Genomic DNA, 22,213 nt, shown 5'->3' on the forward strand with positions numbered 1-22,213 from the left:
ACCTCGAGATCCCTTAAATCTCCACCGATTTAGATAAATCTGCTTTTAGTTTTTTTGCACCTCTCATGTGGAATGATCTCCAAACATACTTCAAGTTGGTGGAGTTGATGCCTCTAGGGCAATTCAGACAGATGTTAGAGGGTCTTTTTACTGAAGAATGTGTTTGTTTCATATGATTGTATTTAGGTATTCGTGTTTTGTGTTTGCTTTTCCATGTGTAATTGATGTGTATATGCTGTAGATATGCACAGTACAGTGTAATTGTTGTTTATTGATGTGTTCATGCAGGGCTCATCTGAGAAAGAGAGTGTGGTCTCAAAAAAAGGTTAAATAAAATAAAACACACACACACAGTCTCTCTTTATACAAATATTGACTGTCCACTCAAGCACCACTATTCAACAGAACACATTAGAGAGAGACAGGAGATGGCAAATGAGTGGACAAGATAAAGGTATCACTAGACAAGATCAATACCTTCTCTCTCACTAGGCAGATTTCCAATGACCCAGGTTTATTCAACAAAAGCAATGTCACAAAAAAAATACTATTGTGACACGTGTAATGGAAAGGGAAGCTAAAAAGAAATGTTCTAAAAGATTGACTAAATGTTTATCTGTTTGACAGGGATGTATTTTTATTTTGCCTAACTTTCTTTATAGCGACAAATGATGGAAAAGTGTTTCTCGAATAAATAATGAATTAAATAACATACTATATAAATACACTTGTGACTTGTCAAAAAATATATTTTTGGGGGGCAAAAAATATATATGTATGTTATAGTTCATGGATTATGTAAATAAAATAAAAAATATACCCACATGTACAAATTACCTCAACTAACCTGTACCCCTGCTCATTGACGCGGTACTGGTACCCCCTGTATATAGCCTCGTTATTGTTTTTTTACTGTGTTGTTTAAAAAATATATATATATTTAGTAAATATTTTCTTAACTCTTTCTTGAACTGCATTGTTGGTTAAGGGCTTGTAAGTAAGCATTTCACATAAGGTTAATTGTTGTATTCGGCGCATGTGACAAATAAAAATTGATTTGAGAGAAAAAAAATGCTCATAAAAGTGTGGTAAATTTGTGTACACAAAACAAGCTGTTCAGTTACTACTCTGCCAGCAAAAGCTCAGGGCGGACTGGGCCGTGCCCAGTGCTTGGATTGTTTTGCCAGCTATTTGCTATGAGGGGGGACTGCAAAGTAAATGGACATCCTGGGGTGCTGAAATGTGCGCTCAGTTCTTCTGGATCTGCTCAATCAGATAGTCAACAGACTGCGAATTGTACTTGAATTTGAATAAACAAATCATAAAAAGTAATTGGGAGCCTGCTGGATGGGATCTAGGACTTGATAAACCGGACAGCCACATCCAACAAAAGTATAAAAACATTTTTTTAAACATGTCAGAGGGATAAACTAGCTACAATCTTCTCACGGACCTGGTAAGACAAATTTGCATGGCTCTGTGACTGCCCAATTCGCAACACTGTATTTTGTTGCAGATGCTAGCTACAGTGCCTTGCAAAACTATTCATCCCCCTTGGCGTTTTTCCTATTTAGTTGCATTACAACCTGTAATTTAAATTGATTTTTATTTGGATTTCATGTAATGGACATACACAAAATATTCCAAATTGGTCAAGTGAAATGAAAAAAATAACTTGTTTCAAAAAATTCAAAAAAATGTATAACGGAAAACTGGTGTGTGCATATGTATTCATCCCCTTTGCTATGAAGCCCCTAAATAAGATCTAGTGCAACCAATTACCTTCAGAAGTCACATAATTAGTTAAATAAAGTCCACCTGTGTGCAATCTAAGTGTCACATGATCTCAGTATATATACACCTATTCTGAAAGGCCCCAGAGTCTGCAACACCACTAAGCAAGCGGCACCACCAAGCAAGTGGCACCATGAAGACCAAGGAGCTCTCCAAACAGGTCAGGGACAAAGTTGTGGAGAAGTACAGATCAGGGTTGGGTTAAAACAAATATCAGAAACTTTGAACATCCCACGGAGCACCATTAAATCCATTATAAAAAAATGGAAAGAATATGGCACCACAACAAACCTGCCTAGAGATGGCCGCCCACCAAAACTCACGGACCAGGCAAGGAGGGCATTAATCAGAGAGGCAACAAAGAGACCAAAGATAACCCTGAAGGAGCTGCAAAGCTCCACAGCAGAGATTGGAGTATCTGTCCATAGGAAGAGTGCCCAGAAAAAAGCCATTGCTTAAAGAAAAAAATAAGCAAACACGTTTGGTGTTTGCCAAAAGGCATGTGGGAGACTCCCCAAACACATGGAAGAAGGTACTCTGGTCAGATGAGACTAAAATTGAGCTTTTTGGCTATCAAGGAAAACGCTATGTCTGGCGCAAACCCAACACCTCTCATCACCCCGAGAACACCATCCCCACAGTGAAGCATGGTGGTGGCAGCATCTTGCTGTGGGGATGTTTTTCACCGGTAGGGACGGGGAAACTGGTCAGAATTGAAGGAATGATGGATGGCGCTAAATACAGGGAAATTCTTGAGGGAAACCTGTTTCAGTCTTCCAGAAATTTGAGACTGGGACGGAGGTTCACATTGCAGCAGGACAATGACCCTAAGCATACTGCTAAAGCAACACTCAAGTGGTTTAAGGGGAAACATTTAAATGTCTTGGAATGGCCTAGTCAAAGCCCAGACCTCAATCCAATTGAGAATCTGTGGTTAGACTTAAAGATTGCTGTACACCAGCGGAACCCATCCAACTTGAAGGAGCTGGAGCAGTTTTGCCTTGAAGAATGGGCAAAAATCCCAGTGGCTAGATGTGCCAAGCTTTTACAGTCGTGGTCAAATGTTTTGAGAATGACACAAATACTGCTGCCTCAGTTTTGATTATGTCAATTTGCATATACTCCAGAATGTCAAGAAGAGTGATCAGATGAATTGCAATTAATTGCAAAGTCCCTCTCTGCCACAAAATATTTCCACTGCATTTCAGCCCTGCCACAAAAGGACCAGCTGCCATCATGTCAGTGATTCTCTTGTTAACACAGGTGAGAGTGTTGACGAGGACAAGGCTGGAGATCACTCTGTTATGCTGATTGAGTTACAATAACAGACTGGAAGCTTTAAAAGGAGGGTGGTGCTTGAAATCAAATTGTTCTTCCTCTGTTAACCATGGTTACCTGCACGGAAACATGTGCCGTCATCATTGCTTTGCACAAAAAGGGCTTCACAGGCTAGGATATTGCTGCTAGTAAGATTGCACCTAAATCAACCATTTATCGGATCATCAAGAACTTCAAGGAGAGAGGTTAAATTGTTGTGAAGAAGGCGTCAGGGTGCCCAAGAAAGTCCAGCAAGCGCCAGGACCGTCTCCTAAAGTTGATTCAGCTGCGGGATCGGGGCACCACCAATGCAGAGCTTGCTCAGGAATGGCAGCAGGCAGGTGTGAGTGCATCTGCATGCACAGTGAGGCGAAGACTTTTGGAGGATGGCCTGGTGTCAAGAAGGGCAGCGAGGAAGCCACTTCTCTCCAGGAAAAACATCAGGGACAGACTGATATTCTGCAAAAGGTACAGGGATTGGACTGCTGAGGACTGGGGTAAAATCATTTTCTCTGATGAATCCCCTTTCCGATTGTTTGGGGCATCCGGAAAACACCTTGTCCGGAGAAGACAAGGTGAGCGCTACCATCAGTCCTGTGTCATGCCAACAGTAAAGCATCCGGAGACCATTCATGTGTGGGGTTGCTTCTCAGCCAAGGGAGTGGGCTCACTCACAATTTTGGCTAAGAACACAGCCATGAATAAAGAATGGTACCAACACATCCTCAGAGAGCAACTTCTCCCAATCATCCAAGAATAGTTTGGTGACGACCAATGCCTTTTCCAGCACAATGGAGCACCTTGCCATAAGGCAAAAGTGATAACTACGTGGCTCGGGGAACAAAACATCGACATTTTGGGTCCATGGCCAGGAAACTCCCCAGACCTTAATCCCATTGAGAACTTGTGGTCGATCCTCAAGAGGCGGGTGGACAAACAAAACCCCACAAATTCTGACAAACTCCAAGCATTGATTATGCAAGAATGGGCTACCATCAGTCAGGATGTGGCCCAGAAGTGAATTGACAGCATGCCAGGGCGGATTGCAGAGGTCTTGAAAAAGTAGGGGCAACACTGCAAATATTGACCCTTTGCATAAACTTAATGTAATTGTCAATAAAAGCCTTTGACACTTATGGAATGCTTGTAATTATACTTCAGTATACCATAGTAACATCTGACAAAAATATCTCATAACACTGAAGCAGCGAACTTTGTGAAGACCAATACTTGTGTCATTCTCAAAACTTTTGCCCACAACTGTAGAACCATACCCCAAGAGACTTGCAGCTGTAATTGCTGCAAAAGGTGGCTCTACAAAGTATTGACTTGGGGGGGTGAATAGTTATGCACGCTCAAGTTTTCCTTTTTCTTGTCTTATTTCTTGTTTGTTTCACAATTTAAAAAAAAATGCATCTTCAAAGTGGTAGGCATGTTGTGTAAATCAAATTATACAAACCCCTACATGTTTTATTTTAATTCCAGGTTGTAAGGCAACAAAATAGGAAAAATGCCAAGGCGGGTGAATACTTTCGAAAGCCACTGTAGTGGACAGGGCATATTAACTAAAGCACGTGTGTGGTGCCGCTATGTGCAAATTAGCACTCAGGCTGCTGATTTTGTAGATGAAAGTGTATCTATCTTTCTCTGCAGTTACTTAGGTACAAATGTGGGTGTTATTTAGCTGTTTTCTGTTAGCACACCTCATAAATCACTGTCATCTTAATGTGGAATTGAATGGTCCGTGGATTTTTAAAGAATCACTCGACATTTAGTGGAAGGCATATACCGAATATTAAATGGAAAAAAATGTCATTATTCTTAGTTGACTAATAGCGCTTCGCTGGGAGGCATGTCAGACTACTACTCCCAGCTCATCTACAAAAATATGATGTCTGTCAAAGCAAAAACCTGATAAAAATGATTATGTGAATGCTGTAAGTACATCAATTGTTTATTCAGTGAGAAATGACTTTCCAACTAGTCAGTGACAACTGTGTGGAGTTTGGAGTTTGTAAGAGCAACTACGTGAGCTTATTGCAGTATTATACACACTATGTCCCTAGATTTCCTATGATATTCTATGTAGAAGAAACCCTTACCTTCTACTTGTGTAGCTTGTGAGTGTCATAGAGCAAAACATGTTACACATTTTCATGAGAGTCTCAGCTTTTCATAGATAGCTTTTAATAGTTTGTAGCTCAAACCACTCTGATTTTTGTAAGAAAGACCCAGCCCAGGGCCCCTTCTAGGTCCGCCCTTGTCTCACAAAAACTGCTCTAGCTCAGCCCATAATGGTACAAATCCAATGGTACAACCCAGAAGTCTGTAGCTCAAAACACACAATGTTTAAAAGGGGTCAGAAGTCCTAAATCATGGCCACACTATACCAGTAGATGCTTATTAGCCCATACCTCTGTTCCTCTGGTGATGTAGAGGCTAACCCAGGCCCTGCAGCCCCCAGTATCACTCCGGCCATCCTACAATCGAAACTAGATGCCCTCAATCTCACACAAATTATCAAGGAACCTACCAGGTACAACCCTAAATCCGTAAACATGGGCACCCTCATAGATATCGTCCTGACTAACTTACCCTCTAAATACACCTCCGCTGTCTTCAACCAGGATCTCAGCAATCACTGCCTTATTGCCTGCGTCTGTAACGGGTCCGCGGTCAAACGACAACCCCTCATCACTGTCAAACGCTCCCTAAAACACTTTAGCGAGCAGGCCTTCCTAATTGACCTGGCCCAGGTATCCTGGATGGATATCGATCTCATTCCGTCAGTAGAGGATGCCTGGTTGTTCTTTAACAGTGCTTTCCTCTCAATCTTAAATAAGCATGCCCCATTCAAAAAATTCAGAACTAAGAACAGATACAGTGAGGGAAAAAAGTATTTGATCCCCTGCTGATTTAGTAAATTTGCCCACAGACAAAGAAATGATAGGCTATAATTTTAATGGCAGGTTTATTTGAACAGTGAGAGACAGAATAACAACAAAAAAATCCAGAAAAACGCATGTCAAAAATTTTAGAAATTGATTTGTATTTTAATGAGGGAAATAATTATTTGACCCCCTCTCAATCAGAAAGATTTCTGGCTCCCAGGTGTCTTTTATACAGGTAACGAGCTGAGATTAGGAGCATACTCTTAAAGGGAGTGCTCCTAATCTCAGCTTGTTACCTGTATAAAAGACACCTGTCCACAGAAGCAATCAATCAATCAGATTCCAAACTCTCCACCATGGCCAAGACCAAAGAGCTCTCCAAGATTGTCAGGGACAAGATTGTAGACCTACACAAGGCTGGAATGGGCTACAAGACCATCGCCAAGCAGCTTGGTGAGAAGGTGACAACAGTTGGTGTGATTATTCGCAAATGGAAGAAACACAAAATAACTGTCAATCTCCCTCGGCCTGGGGCTCCATGCAAGATCTCACCTCGTGGAGTTGCAATGATCATGAGAACGGTGAGGAATCAGCCCAGAACTACACGGGAGGATCTTGTCAATGATCTCAAGGCAGCTGGGACCATAGTCACCAAGACAACAATTGGTAACACACTACGCCGTGAAGGATTGAAATCCTGCAGCGCCCGCAAGGTCCCCCTGCTCAAGAAAGCACATATACAGGGCCGTCTGAAGTGTGCCAATGAATATCTGAATGATTCAGAGGAGAACTGGGTGAAAGTGTTGTGGTCAGATGAGACCAAAATCGAGCTCTTCGGCATCAACTCAACTCGCCGTGTTTGGAGGAGGAGGAATGCTGCCTATGACCCCAAGAACACCATCCCCACCGTCAAACATGGAGGTGGAAACATAATGGTTTGGGGGTGTTTTTCTGCTAAGGGGACAGGACAACTTCACCGCATCAAAGGGACGATGGACGGGGCCATGTACCGTCAAATCTTGGGTGAGAACCTCCTTCCCTCAGCCAGGGCATTGAAAATGGGTCGTGGATGGGTATTCCAGCATGACAATGACCCAAAACACACGGCCAAGGCAACAAAGGAGTGGCTCAAGAAGAAGCACATTAAGGTCCTGGAGTGGCCTAGCCAGTTTCCAGACCTTAATCCCATAGTAAATATGTGCAGGGAGCTGAAGGTTCGAGTTGCCAAACGTCAACCTCGAAACCTTAATGACTTGGAGAAGATCTGCAAAGAGGAGTGGGACAAAATCCCTCCTGAGATGTGTGCAAACCTGGTGGCCAACTACAAGAAACGTCTGACCTCTGTGATTGCCAACAAGGGTTTTGCCACCAAGTACTAAGTCATGTTTTGCAGAGGGGTCAAATAATTATTTCCCTCATTAAAATGCAAATCAATTTATAAAATTTTTGACATGCGTTTTTCTGGATTTTGTTGTTGTTATTCTGTCCCTCACTGTTCGAAGAAACCTACCATTAAAATTATAGACTGATCATTTCTTTGTCAGTGGGCAAACGTACAAAATCAGTAGGGGATCAAATACTTTTTTCCCCTCACTGTATAGCCCATGGCTCTCCTCAGACTTGACTGCCCTTGACCAGCACAAAAACATACTGTGACATACTGCATTAGCATCGAAATTCCCCCGCGATATGCAACTTTTCAGGGAAGTTAGGAACCAATATACACAAGCAGTTAGGAAAGCAAAGGCTAGCTTTTTCAAACAGAAATTTGCATCCTGTAGCACTAACTTCAAAAAGTTTTGGGACACTGTAAAGTCCATGGAGAATAAGAGCACCTCCTCCCAGCTGCCCACTGCACTGAGGCTAGGAAACACTATCACCACCGATAAATCTACAATAATCAACAAGCATTTTGCTACGGCTGGCCATGCTTTCCACCTGGCTACCAGTACCCCGGCCACCAGCTCTGCACCCTCCGCTGCAACTTGCCCATGCGCCACCCCGCTTCTCCTTCACACAAATTCAGACAGCTGATGTTCTGAAAGAGCTGCAAAATCTGGACCCCTACAAATCATCTGGGCTAGACAATCTGGACCCTTTCTTTCTAAAAATAGCCGCCGAAATTGTCGCAACCACTATTACTAGCCTGTTCAACCTCCCTTTCGTAACGTCTGAGATCCCCAGAGATTGGAAAGCTGCCGCGGTCATCCCCCTCTTCAAAGGGGGTGACACTCTAGATCCAAACTTTTACAGACCTATATCCATCCTGCCCTGCCTTTCGAAAGTTTTTGAAAGCTAAGTTAACAAACAGATCACCGACCATTTCGAATCACACCGTACCTTCTCCGCTATGCAATCCGGTTTCCGAGCTGTTCATGGGTGCACCTCAGCCACGCTCAAGGTCCTAAACGATATTATAACCGCGATCGATAATAGACAGCACTGTGCAGCCGTCTTCATCGACCTGGCCAAGGCTTTCGACTCTGTCAACCACCGCATTCTTATTGGCAGACTAAATAGCCTTGGTTTCGCCTGGTTCACCAACTACTTCTCAGATAGAGTTCAATGTGTCAAATCGGAGGGCCTGTTGTCTGGACCTATGGCAGGTTATGCGGGTGCCACAGGGTTCAATTCTTGGGCCGACTCTTTTCTCTGTGTATATATCAATGATGTCACTCTTGCTGCTGGTGACTCTCAGATCCACCTCTACGCAGACGACACCATTTTGTATACATCTGGCCCTTCATTGGACACTGTGTTAACAAACCTCCAAACGAGCTTCAATGACATACAACACTCCTTCCGTAGCCTCCAACTGCTCTTAAACACTAGTAAAACTAAATGCATGCTCTTCAATTGAACGCTACTGGCACCCGCCCACCCGACTAGAATCATTACTCTCGACGGGTCTGACCTAGAGTATGTGGACAACTACAAATACCTAGGTGTCTGGTTAGACTGTAAACTCTCCTTCCAGACTCACATTAAGCATCTCCAATCCAAAGTTAAATCTAGAATCGGCTTCCTATTTCGCAACAAAGCCTCCTTCACTGATGCTGCCAAACATGCCCTCGTAAAACTGACTATCCTACCGATCCTTGACTTCGGCGATGTCATTTACAAAATAGCCTCCTACACTCTACTCAGCAAATTGGATGTAGTCTATCACAGTGCCATCTGTTTTGTCACCAAAGCCCCATATACTACCCACCACTGTGACCTGTACGCTCTTGTTGGCTGGTCCTCACTACATATTCGTCGCCAAACTCACTGGCTCCAGGCCATCTATAAATCACTGCTAGGCAAATCCCCGCCTTATCTTAGCTCATTGGTCACCATAGCAACACCCACCCGTAGTATGCGCTCCAGCAGGTATATCTCACTGGTCATCCCCAAAGCCAAAACCTCCTTGGGCCGCCATTCCTTCCAGTTCTCTGCTGCCAATGACTGGGACGAACTGCAAATTCTCTGAAGCTGGAGACTCTTATCTCCCTCACTAACTTTAAGCATCAGTTGTCAGAGCACCTTACCGATCACTGCACCTGTACACAGCCCATCTGAAATTAGCCCACCCAACTACCTCATCCCCATATTGTTATTTATTTTGCTAATTTGCACCCCAGTATCTCTATTTGCACATCATCTCTTGCACATCTATCATTCCAGTGTTAATACTAATTGTAATTATTTTGCACTATGGCCTATTTATTGCCTAACCTCCATAACTTGCTACATTTGCACACACTGTATATATATTTTGTTGTATTTTTGACTTTATGTTTTGTTTTACCCCATATGTAACTCTGTGTTGTTGTTTTTAATCGCACTGCTTTGCTTTATCTTGGCCAGGTCGCAGTTGTAAATGAGAACCTGTTCTCAACTGGCTTACCTGGTTAAATAAAGGTGAAATAAAGGTGAAATAAAAAATTAAAATAAATCACTATTATGGCCAGTACCTAAGATGAACCACACTGAATTTGGTATTGACAAAAAATAAATAAAAGAAAACTATTAACCACTAATTCATTGCATACGTAACGCTAATGCTCAAAATCATCTGCAATCATTTACTTCTCATGAACCATATGTCAGATTCACTCCAGATTTGGTATTTAGACTCATTACATCAGTCTAAAAATAGTTGCTGCATTCAAATATGGCCACACTGTACCTATAGAAGTACATTAGCACATATGCTAATGTAAAAAGTACTTACATTTTCTTATCATGAATGATAAATCCGATTAACACCTGATTTGTTATATAGACTCAATGAATTTGAGAATGATTATTAGCTGCATTTAAAAAGTCGGCCATGCTAAACCACTAAATGGCACCATATCACACCATGGCTATAAGAACTGAACCGATGGACCCGGGGCCATGAAATTTGGTATGGAATTTGGTATGTCTTTAGAAGCTCAACCTTCGATGGCTGGACCAAACCAGTTGGTGGCACTATGGATATCATTGGCACCAGTGGCACCATACGATACTAGAGCAATAACTATTGATCAAGTGGTCTTTGTCTCATGCAAATGTTAGATTTAAATAATGAATAAATATTGTGATTAGTATATCTGCATAATCACATATTGTTGCCCTATTATGTGGTCTGAACGTAGTGAAAAGTGGATCTATTATTCAGGAAAATTAGAAACTGCAAGTCCTGCCGCTTGCGCAGTCTGCGTATTAAAGCTGTGAGATTGTATTGAAGTATTTTGGAATGCTAATGCGGAGTGTATCAACTGAGATTTAAAATCATTTACACAAACAGATTGACAAATAAAGTCCCAGAATTCAATGATGACCACAATACACTACCGGTCAAAAGTTTTAGAACACCTACTCATTCAAGGGTTTTTCTTTATTTTTACTATTTTCTACATTGTAGAATAATAGTGAAGACATCAAAACTATGAAATAACACATATGGAAACATGTAGTAACAAAAAAGTGTTAAACAAATGAAAATATATTTTATATTTGAGATTCTTCAAATAGCCACCCTTTGCCTTGATGCCAGCTTTGCACACTCTTGGCATTCTCTCAACCAGCTTCACCTGGAATTCTTATTCAACAGTCTTGAAGGAGTTCCCACATATGCTGAGCACTTGTTGGCTGCTTTTCCTTCACTTTGCCGTCCGACTCATCCCAAACCATCTCAATTTGATTGAGGTCGGGGGATTGTGGAGGCCAGGTCATCTGATGCAGCACTCCATCACTCTCCTTCTTGGTATAATAGCCCTTACACAGCCTGGAGGTGTGTTGGGTCATTGTCCTGTTGAAAAACAAATGATAGTCCCACTAAGCCCAAACCAGATGGGATGGCGTATCGCTGCAGAATGCTGTGGTAGCCCTGCTGGTTAAGTGTGCCTTGAATTCTAAATAAATCACTGACAGTGTCACCAGCAAAGCACCCCCACCTCCATGCTTTATGGTGGGAAATACACATGCGGAGATCATCCGTTCACCCACACCGCGTCTTACAAATACACAGCGGTTGGAACCAAAAATCTCCAATTTGGACTCACGACCAAAGGACACATTTCCACCGGTCTAATGTCCATTGCTCGTGTTTCTTGGCCCAAGCAAGTCTCTACTTTAGTAGTGGTTTCTTTGCAGCAATTCGACCATGAAGGCCTGATTCACACAGTCTCCTCTGAACAGTGGATGTTGAGATGTGTCTGTTACATGAACTCTGTGAAGCATTTATTTGGGCTGCAATTTTTGAGGCTGGTAACTTATCCTCTGCAGCAGAGGTAACTCTGGGTCTTCCATTCCTGTGGCGGTACTCATGAGAGCCTGTTTCATCATAGCGCTTGATGGGTTTTGCGACTGCATTTGAAGAAACTTTCAAAATTCTTGAAATGTTCCATATTGACTGACCTTAATGTCTTCAAGTAATGATGGACTGTCATTTCTCTTTGCTTATTTGAGCTGTTCTTGCCATAATATGGTATTTTACTAAATAGGGCTATCTTCTGTATACCCCCCCTTGTCACAACACAACTGATTGGCTCAAACACATTAAGATGGAAAGAAATTCCACAAATTAACTTTTAAGAAGGCACACCTGTTAATTGAAATACATTCCAGGTGACTACCTCATGAAGCTGGTTGAGAGAATGCCAAGAGTGTGCAAAGCTGTCATCAAGGCAAAGGGTGGCTATTTGAAGAATCTCAAATCTCAAATATATTTTGATTTGTTTAACACTTTTTTGGTTACTACATGATTCCATATGTGTTATTTCATAGTTTTGATGTCTTCACTATTATTCTACAATGTAGAAAATAGTAAAAATAAAGAAAACCCTTGAATGAGTAGGTGTTCTAAAACGTTTGACCGGTAGTGTATACCTATACACTAATGCTGAATATATTTCACAAATCTTAACATAAACCATTAGTCAAATTGACCCCAGAATTGATATATAAATTCATTACATTAATTAATTACTAAGAATAATTACCTGTTGCATTCAAAGATAACCAACTTACAGCACTAGACTAAACGTCACTTGCGTCATCCTTGTGGTATTGAGATAAACATGGTAATGCTTTCACTGATTTCACATGAGAGTTCCTAGATGATAGAGTGCTTTGTTAACCAACTGATAGAGTGCTTTCTATCATCCTGTGAACCCTGATGAAGAGGACTTCTTGACTTAAATCATTGTGCAACATCATGGGTAAGCTCTGGCCATCGTCTTTCAGCTCGAAAAATAGGATTTCTACTGCTGTAGGCATTTATATTCTGCGTGTTCAATGTATTTCCATAGCATTTTCAATTGTAGACTACTGATGGTTTTGTCATAAAAAAACTGTTGAGTTAAATAGCAAATTAGATTATTATGGACAAGAGCAAAAGTATTTGTATTTGTCAAATGGCTGCCAAGCAACATGCCACCAGGGGTCTATTCATAGTCCTCAGGTCCAGAACAAATTCAAGGAAACATACAGTATTATACAGAGCCATGAGTGCATGGAACTCCCTTCCATCTTATATAGCGCAAGTGAACAGCAAACCTGGTTTCAAAAAACAAATAAAGCAACACCTCACTGCACAACACCTCTCCCCCATATGACCTACTTGTTGTGTGTATGTGTAACTGATAGATGCACACACACACACACACACACACACACGTTAATGTTTTTAAATGTATGTAAATTGTCAAGTATTTTGTCTGTAATGTCTTTTTCATTATAGATCGGACCCCAGTAAGACTAGTTGTCGCCATTGGCATCGGCTAATGGGATCCTAATAAATCAAATCAAAGCATCGATCATCATGTCACCAAAATAAGACCCTCGATATTTATTGGAGAAGAGCACCAAGCTCATCACCGTGCACTTTCGCCACCCTGTGAAGTTCATCATAACTTATTACATCTGTAGGTTAATAAATTGCATCCAAGTCGTAGTAGGAGGACAACACATACAGTGCCTTCGGAAAGTATTCAGACACCATGACTTTTTCCACATTTTGTTATGTTACAGCCTTATTCTAAAATGGATTACATTTATAAAAAAATCCTCAGCAATCTACACACAATACCCCATAATGACAAAAATGAAAACAGGTTATACAATTTTTGCAAATTTATAAAAAAGGTATTCAGACCCTTTGCTATGAGACTCGAAATTGAGCTCAGGTGCATCCTGTTCCCATTTATCATCCTTGAGATGTTTCTACAATTTGATTGGTCCACCTGTTGTAAATTCAATTGTGGTCCTCTGTAGCTCAGCTGGTAGAGCACGGCGCTTGTAACGCCAAGGTAGTGGGTTCGATCCCCGGGACCACCCATACACAAAAAAAAATGTATGCACGCATGACTGTAAGTCGCTTTGGATAAAAGCGTCTGCTAAATGGCATATTATATTATTATTATATTATATTATTATAATTGATTGGACATGATTTGGAAAGGCACACACCTATCTAGATAAGGTCCCACAGTTGACAGCGCATGTCAGAGCAAAAACCAAGTCATGTTGTCGAAGGACATGTCCGTAGAGCTCTGAGACAGGATTGTGTTGGGGCACAGATCTAGGGGAAGGGTACCAAAAAATGTCAGCAGCATTGAAGGTCCCCAAGAACACAGTGGCCTCCATCATTCTTAAATGGAAGAAGTTTGGAACCACCAAGACTCTTCCTAGTGCTGGCCGCCCGGCCAAACTGAGCAATTGGGGGAGAACGGCCTTGGTCAGGGAGGTGACCAAGAACCCGATGGTCACTCTGACCGAGCTCTAGAGTTCCTCTGTGGAGATGGGAGAAACTTCCAGAAGGACAACCATCTCTGCAGCACTCCACCAATCAGGCCTTTATGGTAGAGTGGCCAGATGGAAGTGACTCTTCAGAAAAAGGCACATGACAGCCCGCTTGGAGTTTGCCAAAAGGCACCTAAAGACTCTCAGACCATGAGAAACAAGATTCTCTAGTCTGATGAAACCAAGATTGAAATCTTTGGCCTGAATGCCAAGCGTCACGTCTGGAGGAAACCTGGCACCATCCCTACGGTGAAGCATGGTGGTGGCAGGATCATGCTGTGGGGATGTTTTTCAGCGGCAGGGACTGGGAGACTAGTCAGGATCGAGGAACAGATGAACAGAGCAAAGTATAGAGAGATCCTTGAAAACCTGCCCCAGAACGCTCAGGACCTCAGACTGGCGCGAAGGTTAATCTTCCAACAGGACAACGACCATAAGCACACAGCCAAGACAATGCAGGAGTGGCTTCGGGACAAGTTTCTGAATGTCCTTGAGTGGCCCAGCCAGAGCCTGGACTTTAACCCGATCGAACATCTCTGGAGAGACCTGTAAATAGCTGTGCAGCGACGCTCCCCATCCAACCTGACAGAGCTTAAGAGGATATGCAGAGAAGAATGGGAGAAACTCCCCAAATACAGGTGTGCCAAACTTCGTCATACCCAAGAAGACTCTATGCCGTAATCGCTGCCAAAGGTGCTTCAACAAAGTACTGAGTAAAGGGTCTGAATACTTATGTAAATGTCATATTTCCGTGTTTTTATTATTAATAAATTAGCAAACATTTCTAAAAACCTGTTTTTGCTTTGTCATTATGGGGTATTGTGTGTAGATTGAAGAGAGGAAAAAAGTGTTTAATTAATTTTAGAATAAAGCTGTAATGTAACAAAATGTGGAAAAAGTCAAGGGGTCTGAATACTTTCCGAAGGCACTGTATAATCATGTAAATCCAAGTTTACTTCGATATATTTGCACATTAATGCATTTTCCACCGCCTTTTCATGAGGATTAATTTTACGGACACAAAAAGATCCCACCGTGTGGAACGAACATTGTCTGTCACATTTATATAATTGTACTGACACTTCCTGTTTCCATCACAGCTGTAGTGATTTTATTTTATTTGGTATGACAATTGTCCCATAGAAACTGTGGATGGAAACGTGGTCTGTGTCTCTATTTGCTCTCTCTTGAACAGAGTTTTGTCCGGCCTTCAATTGCTTCTCTCTCCTTTGTTTCTATTTCAATGAATTGAATGCATAGCAGGCCTACTACCATTCTAGCATGTGGGCTATCATGACTTATCTTTTGTGACTGACTAATTGTGACTGACACAAATTGTCATTTAAATTCTCAAGTTTAGTTTATGAGAGGCTGCAGTACATAGAATTTATGGGCCAATTGTCACTCATGGAGTTTTGTTTTTTCACTCCTTTCAAACAGGGTTAGAAAAACCTTTCAGCTTTTGTATGTCAAGAGACCAGAGGGCCCTAAAAGTCATGTTTTTTAAATAAACTACTTTGTTTGTGTGACAGTTGGCACCTGCTGTAGAGCTTAAATGAGTCATATGTCCAACCTCTCTTGTCGTATGAGTTCATGCGTGAAAAAGATGGACTAGCTTGCCCTGGTGATTCGAGACGCGCATGTCACCAGCGTTATGTTTTTACAACAACGCAGACAGTCATTCTACTGCCATTGCCACTGTTAAACTGTTAAACATCGACAACAAAAATACAATAAAGTCATACAGAATCTTGTTTAAAAGAACAAAACAGTATGTCTAGAACTAGGCCTATAGGCATTTGTCCTGCAGAAGACTAGCCTACATTGATGGTCTGTAAGTAACTGTCACATGGATTGATAATTCAGCTATTCTTGTCTCCATGTCATTTACAATCAATTTGCAGTTGTGCTGATTTATAAATAAATACTTGTCAAACACAATAGCTTTATACTATAGAGCATTGAGGCAATAGACTTTTGGAAATGAATGTAAAGCTACTGGCATAGATGAATGTAGGACATATGAAGATTGTGGTACAACAGGTTAGGTGGAACTGTAAGATCAATATCAAGTTTAGTGGTGCTGTAAGCACTTTAGACTACTGAATTTCAGCAACAACAAAAAATAGCAATTGCTTAAATAAAGAAATACCACAACATGGACAGGAATGACATTTGCAGTAGGCTAAGTTACTGCAATTTTACCTCAAAAAACTCAATCAAAGTAGATTTTTATTTTGCCATAAACATGTTCTTTATTCTATAATAAAAGTTTGTTAATGCTATACTCACTTCATTCAGTGAAATATTTAACACAGAAACAGAATCACTCTGTGCATATGCTGTAGGCTACCCTTCAGGCACGATTTTGGCATGCCCATACCCAAAGATAAAAAAAAACAAAAGAACACCTTACGGCATGACGGGGACTGAAGAGACAGACATATCTATGCATTTTCTATTTTATTTTGCATTCTATTATGTAGCCTATGTGATATGTGGTTGGGATACAACTGTGATATGTGGTTGTCCCGGCTGGCAATCTTAAGATGAATGCACTAGCTGTTGGTAGCTCTGGATGGGAGCGTCTGCTGAATGACTAAATTATTATGTACACTATATGACCAAAAGTATGTGGACACCTGCTCATCGAACATCTCATTCCAAAATCACATGCATTAATATGGAGTTGGCCCCCCCCCCCTTTGCTGCTATAACAGCCTCCACTCATCTGGGAAGGCTTTCCACTAGATGTTGGAACATTGCTGCGGGGACTTGCTTTCATTCAGGCACAAGAACATTAGTGAGGTCAGGCACTGATGTTGGGCGATTAGGCCTGGTTCGCAGTCGGCGTTCCGATTCATCCCAAAGGTGTTCGATGGGGTTAAGGTCAGGGCTCTATGCAGGCCAGTCAAGTTCTTTCACATCGATCTCGTCAAACCATTTCTGTATGGACCTCGCTTTGTGCACGGCACATTGTCATGCTGAAACAGGAAAGGGCCTTCCCCAGACTGTTGCCACAAAGTTAGAAGCACAGAATCATCTAGAATGTCATTGTATGCTGTAGCGTTAAGATTTCCCTTCACTGGAACTAAGGGGCCTAGCCCGAACCATGAAAAACAGCCCCAGACCATTATTCCTCCTCCACCAAACTTTACAGTTGGCACTACGCAGTCGGGCAGGTAGCGTTCTCCTGGCATCCGCCAAACCCAGATTTGTCCGTTGGACTGCCAGATGGTGAAGCGTGATTCATCACTCCAGAGAACGCGTTTCCACTGCTCCAGAGTCCAATGGTGGCAAGCTTTACACCACTCCAGCAGACACTTGGAATTGCGCATGCTGATCTTAGGCTTGTGTGAGGCAGCTCGGCCATGGAAACCCATTTCATGAAGCTCCCCACAAACAGTTATTGTGCTGACTTTGCTTCTAGAGGCAGTTTGGAACGCGGTAGTGAGTGTTGCAACCAAGGACATACAATTCTTACGCGCTACAGCACTCGGCAGTCCCGTTCTGTGAGCTTGTGTGGCCTACCACTTCGTAGCTGAACAGTTGATGCTCCTAGACATTTCCACTTCACAATAACAGCAATTACAGTTAAGCTGGGCAGCTCTAGCAGGGCAGAATTTTTACAAACATACTTGTTGGAAAGGTGGCATCCTAAAAATTGTCAAAGACTCCCGCCACCCTAGTCAAAGACTGTTCTCTCTGCTACCGCATGGCAAGCGGTACCGGAGCACCAAGTCTAGGTCCAAAAGGCTTCTTAACAGCTTCTACCCCCAAGCCATAAGTCATAGTCCCCTGTAGCTCAGTTGGTAGAGCATGGCGCTTGCAACGCCAGGGTTGTGGGTTCGTTTCCCATGGGGGGCCAGTAGGAAAATGTATACACTCACTAACTGTAAGTCGCTCTGGATAAGAGTGTCTGCTAAATGACTAAAATGTAAAATAAGACTCCTGAACAGCTAATCAAATGGCTACCCGGACTATTTGCATTGTTCCCCCCCCCACGCTGCTGCTACTCTCTGTTTATTATCTATGCATAGTCACTTTAACTCTAACTACACTACCAGTCAAACGTTTGGACACACCTACTCATTCAAGGGTTTTTCTTTATTTTTGATGATGGTGCCACGTCACTGAGCTCTTCAATAAGGCCATTCATTATTTTGCCAATGTTTGTCTGTGGAGATTGCATGGCTGTGTGCTCGATTTTATACACCTGTCAGCAACAGGTGTGGCTGAAATAGCCGAATCCACTCATTTGAAGGGGTGTCGATATACTTTTGTATATATAGTGTATATTTATGTATATTTTGTATTTGATATGCTGTGTTGTTCCCTTTTTGGACATTTTACATTTACATTTTAGTCATTTAGCAGACGCTCTTATCCAGAGCGACTTACAGAAAGACCCAGGAAGAGTACCGCTACCTCGAGAGCAGCTAAAAGGGAAATTAATAAAATACTACTAAAAAGACAAGGGCTATTTAATGTACGATATTGCGTGACACGTGTTTATAATAGTAAGCCAAACCTGATCTTTGTCGGATTTTCTTCTTCCCGTTCTCCCTCCGCCTCCTTCATGCTCTTTATCCGTCATTACGCACTCTCGCCCTTCCCTCCTTCTCCCGTCATGTCTTGGTGGAGTACAGTTTTTGTCAAATTGACGTCTTTTTTATTTTATTTTTTATTTTAGCTAATCCTAACCTTTCTCCTAAACCTGCTACGAAAAGTCAATTTTGACAAATGCTGTACCCCTTCTAGACAAAACCCTATTCTCTGGCAAGGGGCTAAAACAATTCTCGAATAGGTCCGAAGCCAAGACAGTAACAGTTAAAAACCAATTTTTAAGTTTAAAGTTGACTGCTGGAAATGCACCGCAGACAGAGCGATGTAAAACTGCTGGAGCTGCCAATAGAAGTTTACAGAGCTCAATGTAGCTGTGTGTATATAACCAAGCCCACGACAGGTATGTTGCAGACACGGTGTAGGGATGGTCTGATATAGAGCAGGGGAATGGGAGGAGACCAATGGGTAAATGAATATTTAGGAAGGCCACCACTCTAAAACCAACGGAATCACTCTACAAACAAACCACAGGAGGCTGCAGATGGAGAACGGCTCATAATAATTGCCAGAATGGAGCAAATGGAATGGCATCAAACACCTGGAAACCATGTGTTTGATGTATCTGATACCATTCCACGAATTACGCTCCAGTCATTTACACGAGCCAGTGCCACCAACCTTCTGTGAAACAAAAACAAACGCAAAATATTTTGATACGTTTCACATGACCCTCCCCTTGTACTGTAAAATAAATTACACACCCTCCCTCCTGATAGAATTAACTCAAAATAATGTTTACGACCACAAATAACAATAACTGTAGCGACCCTGTGTTTATACACGTCAATATCGACTTTGCCACTTCAGCATGCTTTTGTGGCACAGTCGATGCCACACAGGGCTACGGGCCAGAAGGTAGAGGGTTCGCCGAACTCCACGGACGAGCTCACTCTCCCTTCCTGTTTCATTATACTACGATTGTAGACAATGACCAGCTAGGGGGAAATCAGATGTTTTACATTTTGATGCCATATAATTATATAAAATATATGCAACACATTTTACACCAACAGCTTTATGTGCAAATGCACCACACAACCAATAAACAAAGCATACAGACTTCGGCCAATTCAATGTCATGGTTTGCTTTTTCAACACCACAATAAATAGATTTCAATTTCGACAAACAGAAAATACATCCTTCCCTACCTTGTAGGCCTACGCAGTATCGAAGGCTTGCCTTGACAATCTCTGAATGTCATTAAACTTTTTGGTGTTTTGTAACAGATGTCTCTTTCCGTTCATCAAATGGCGGCTGCACAGTTTGAATTGATTGATTAATATTATTTGTCAGTTTAAAAAAAATACGTATATAGTATACACAAAGTACAATGATTGTTAGAAGTGACGGGGAATGCACAATAAAGTCGGGGACTTATTTCCATTGTGGTCCCAGTTTTTTTATTTTAATGTTTATTTATTTAGATACATATACAATTACATAGATACAGACACATTACAGAGGTACAGACAAAAAAATGCTCGACCTCCAGATGAGTATGAGGTGGGAGTTTAAGTACAATTCTTACAAGCTTGTTTAGGCTGGTCTGTAGTTTATTGTTTAGATATTTGGGGTTGCTGGTGAAGCATGATCTTCAGGTATAATCAAAGTGACACTGGACAAGCGCACTTGCCTGAGTCTTTAGGATGTCTATATAGCTTCCATCCAATTGGCGAAAGATCTTCATGCGAATATTCTAAAAAATGAACAAAAACAATATGCGCATTTTCCCATTGGAGTTGTGTTTACATCAAATTTACTTGTTTTGGATAAAAGTCTGTGTGTAAATACGTTGTGCACATAAAAACAACTTTTGCGGTTAAATTCCCATGTACCGAATAAAAATAAATACATAATTAAATAGGTTTCCATAGCATTTTCAACTCTAGCCATACTGATGGTTTTGTCACAAAAAGTGTTGAGTAGGTATAGCGAATGTGGCCACTCTGGTATTGGCACCTGTGCTCTAGCCAGCAGCTCACAGATACAGTGTGGGTATAGCCTACATGATGAGATTATTATGGACAGAAGAACAATATTATTTTCATTTGTCAAATAGCAGCAAAGCATCGATCATCATGTCACCAGAATAAGACCCTTGATATTTATTGAAAGTAGCATCAAGCTCATCACCATGCACTTTCAACACCACCCTGTGAAGTTAATCATAAATTATTTCATCTGTAGCCTAATAAACTGCATGCTTTCCCATGATGTCGTGACATTTTTGATCCAACATGTACTTTACTTGCATAAAAAGGTTGGACGGAAACCTGGTTAATGTCAAACCATTTTGAGGAGGCTGGAATTATATTTTGGACAATGTGTGCATGCCTACAGGAAAGTTTTGAAGTAGCCTAATCAGATTAAAACATTGTGACTGGTTGTGTTTATGCCACATACCACAAAATGTAATACATTTAAAAAGTAAAATGATAAATATGTTGGCTATATTAAAGTGTTAGGTTCTAGGTGCGCGAGGAATATACCTTGGATTGGAGAGGAGGCAGAGCGGTCGTTAAACTTTCCTGAATAACTGGGCCTACCAGGGAGAATGATGATCCGCAACCGACAGCGCATCTCAGTATCAAAAGTAGAAATACATCCAGACTGGCCTGCTACTGTGCCTTTCTAGACCTTATAAAATGTCTAGAGTAGACCCACACTGATCCAAATGGAATGAAACATTCAAATCACAGGGCTTCTGCGCCGTTATTCAAATGACATTTTCACTGCAGCCTAGAGTAGAATTTTGTACTCACTTGAAAATAATAATGCAATTACAGGTAACCTGAAACTGGCCGAAATAGGTAACCCTAATTGAGTATTGTATTAATCCACGTCCTCGTTCAAGGCATATACCAAATAGCACAGTTCTAGGCAATCTTGTATCTATACAATTTCTATATTTCATATAGAGGGTTACCTACTGATCATAGCATGTTTGTGTTAGAGACTATCTGAAGTCCCACAGCTGTGGTCTTGGACTGATTCATGTAAATGTCAGAAGTTTGATTTCGAAAATGGATCTCATTGAAATTCTGGCTTCTAACTTGGACATTTGGATAATTACTGAGACTTGGTTAAAAATGTATGTGCCAGACTCTGATGTATCTCTAAATAGATATAATGTTTAAAGATCTGACAGAGGTGGGGGTATCTCCACATTCATAAAGAACAACTTGAATATTACTGTGTGTATTTCCACCTCTGTCCCCAAGCAATTTGAATGTATTGTCCTAAATGTGGGCCTTGGCAATAATGCCCAACTAATGTTAGTGGGAGTTTATTGACCTCCCTCGGCCCTCCC

The 22,213-nt window shown here is 41.5% G+C and overlaps 1 protein-coding gene across 1 annotated transcript in view; it reads right to left on the bottom strand.

Annotated features, from left to right (window-relative positions):
• The window catches only part of LOC123486183 (transient receptor potential cation channel subfamily M member 4-like), an 82,452-nt gene extending 63,226 nt beyond the window's left edge, over positions 1–19,226 (bottom strand). Inside the window, exon 1 of the mRNA XM_045217404.1 lies at positions 18,808–19,226. Within this exon, the coding sequence (XP_045073339.1) occupies positions 18,808–18,873 (66 nt within the window). The 5' untranslated portion in view covers positions 18,874–19,226. The remainder of the gene's footprint in view (positions 1–18,807) is intronic.
• Positions 19,227–22,213: the final 2,987 nt, after the last annotated feature.

The sequence above is a fragment of the Coregonus clupeaformis genome, unplaced genomic scaffold (genome assembly GCF_020615455.1).
Source record: "Coregonus clupeaformis isolate EN_2021a unplaced genomic scaffold, ASM2061545v1 scaf1050, whole genome shotgun sequence".
Lineage (NCBI taxonomy): Eukaryota > Metazoa > Chordata > Actinopteri > Salmoniformes > Salmonidae > Coregonus > Coregonus clupeaformis.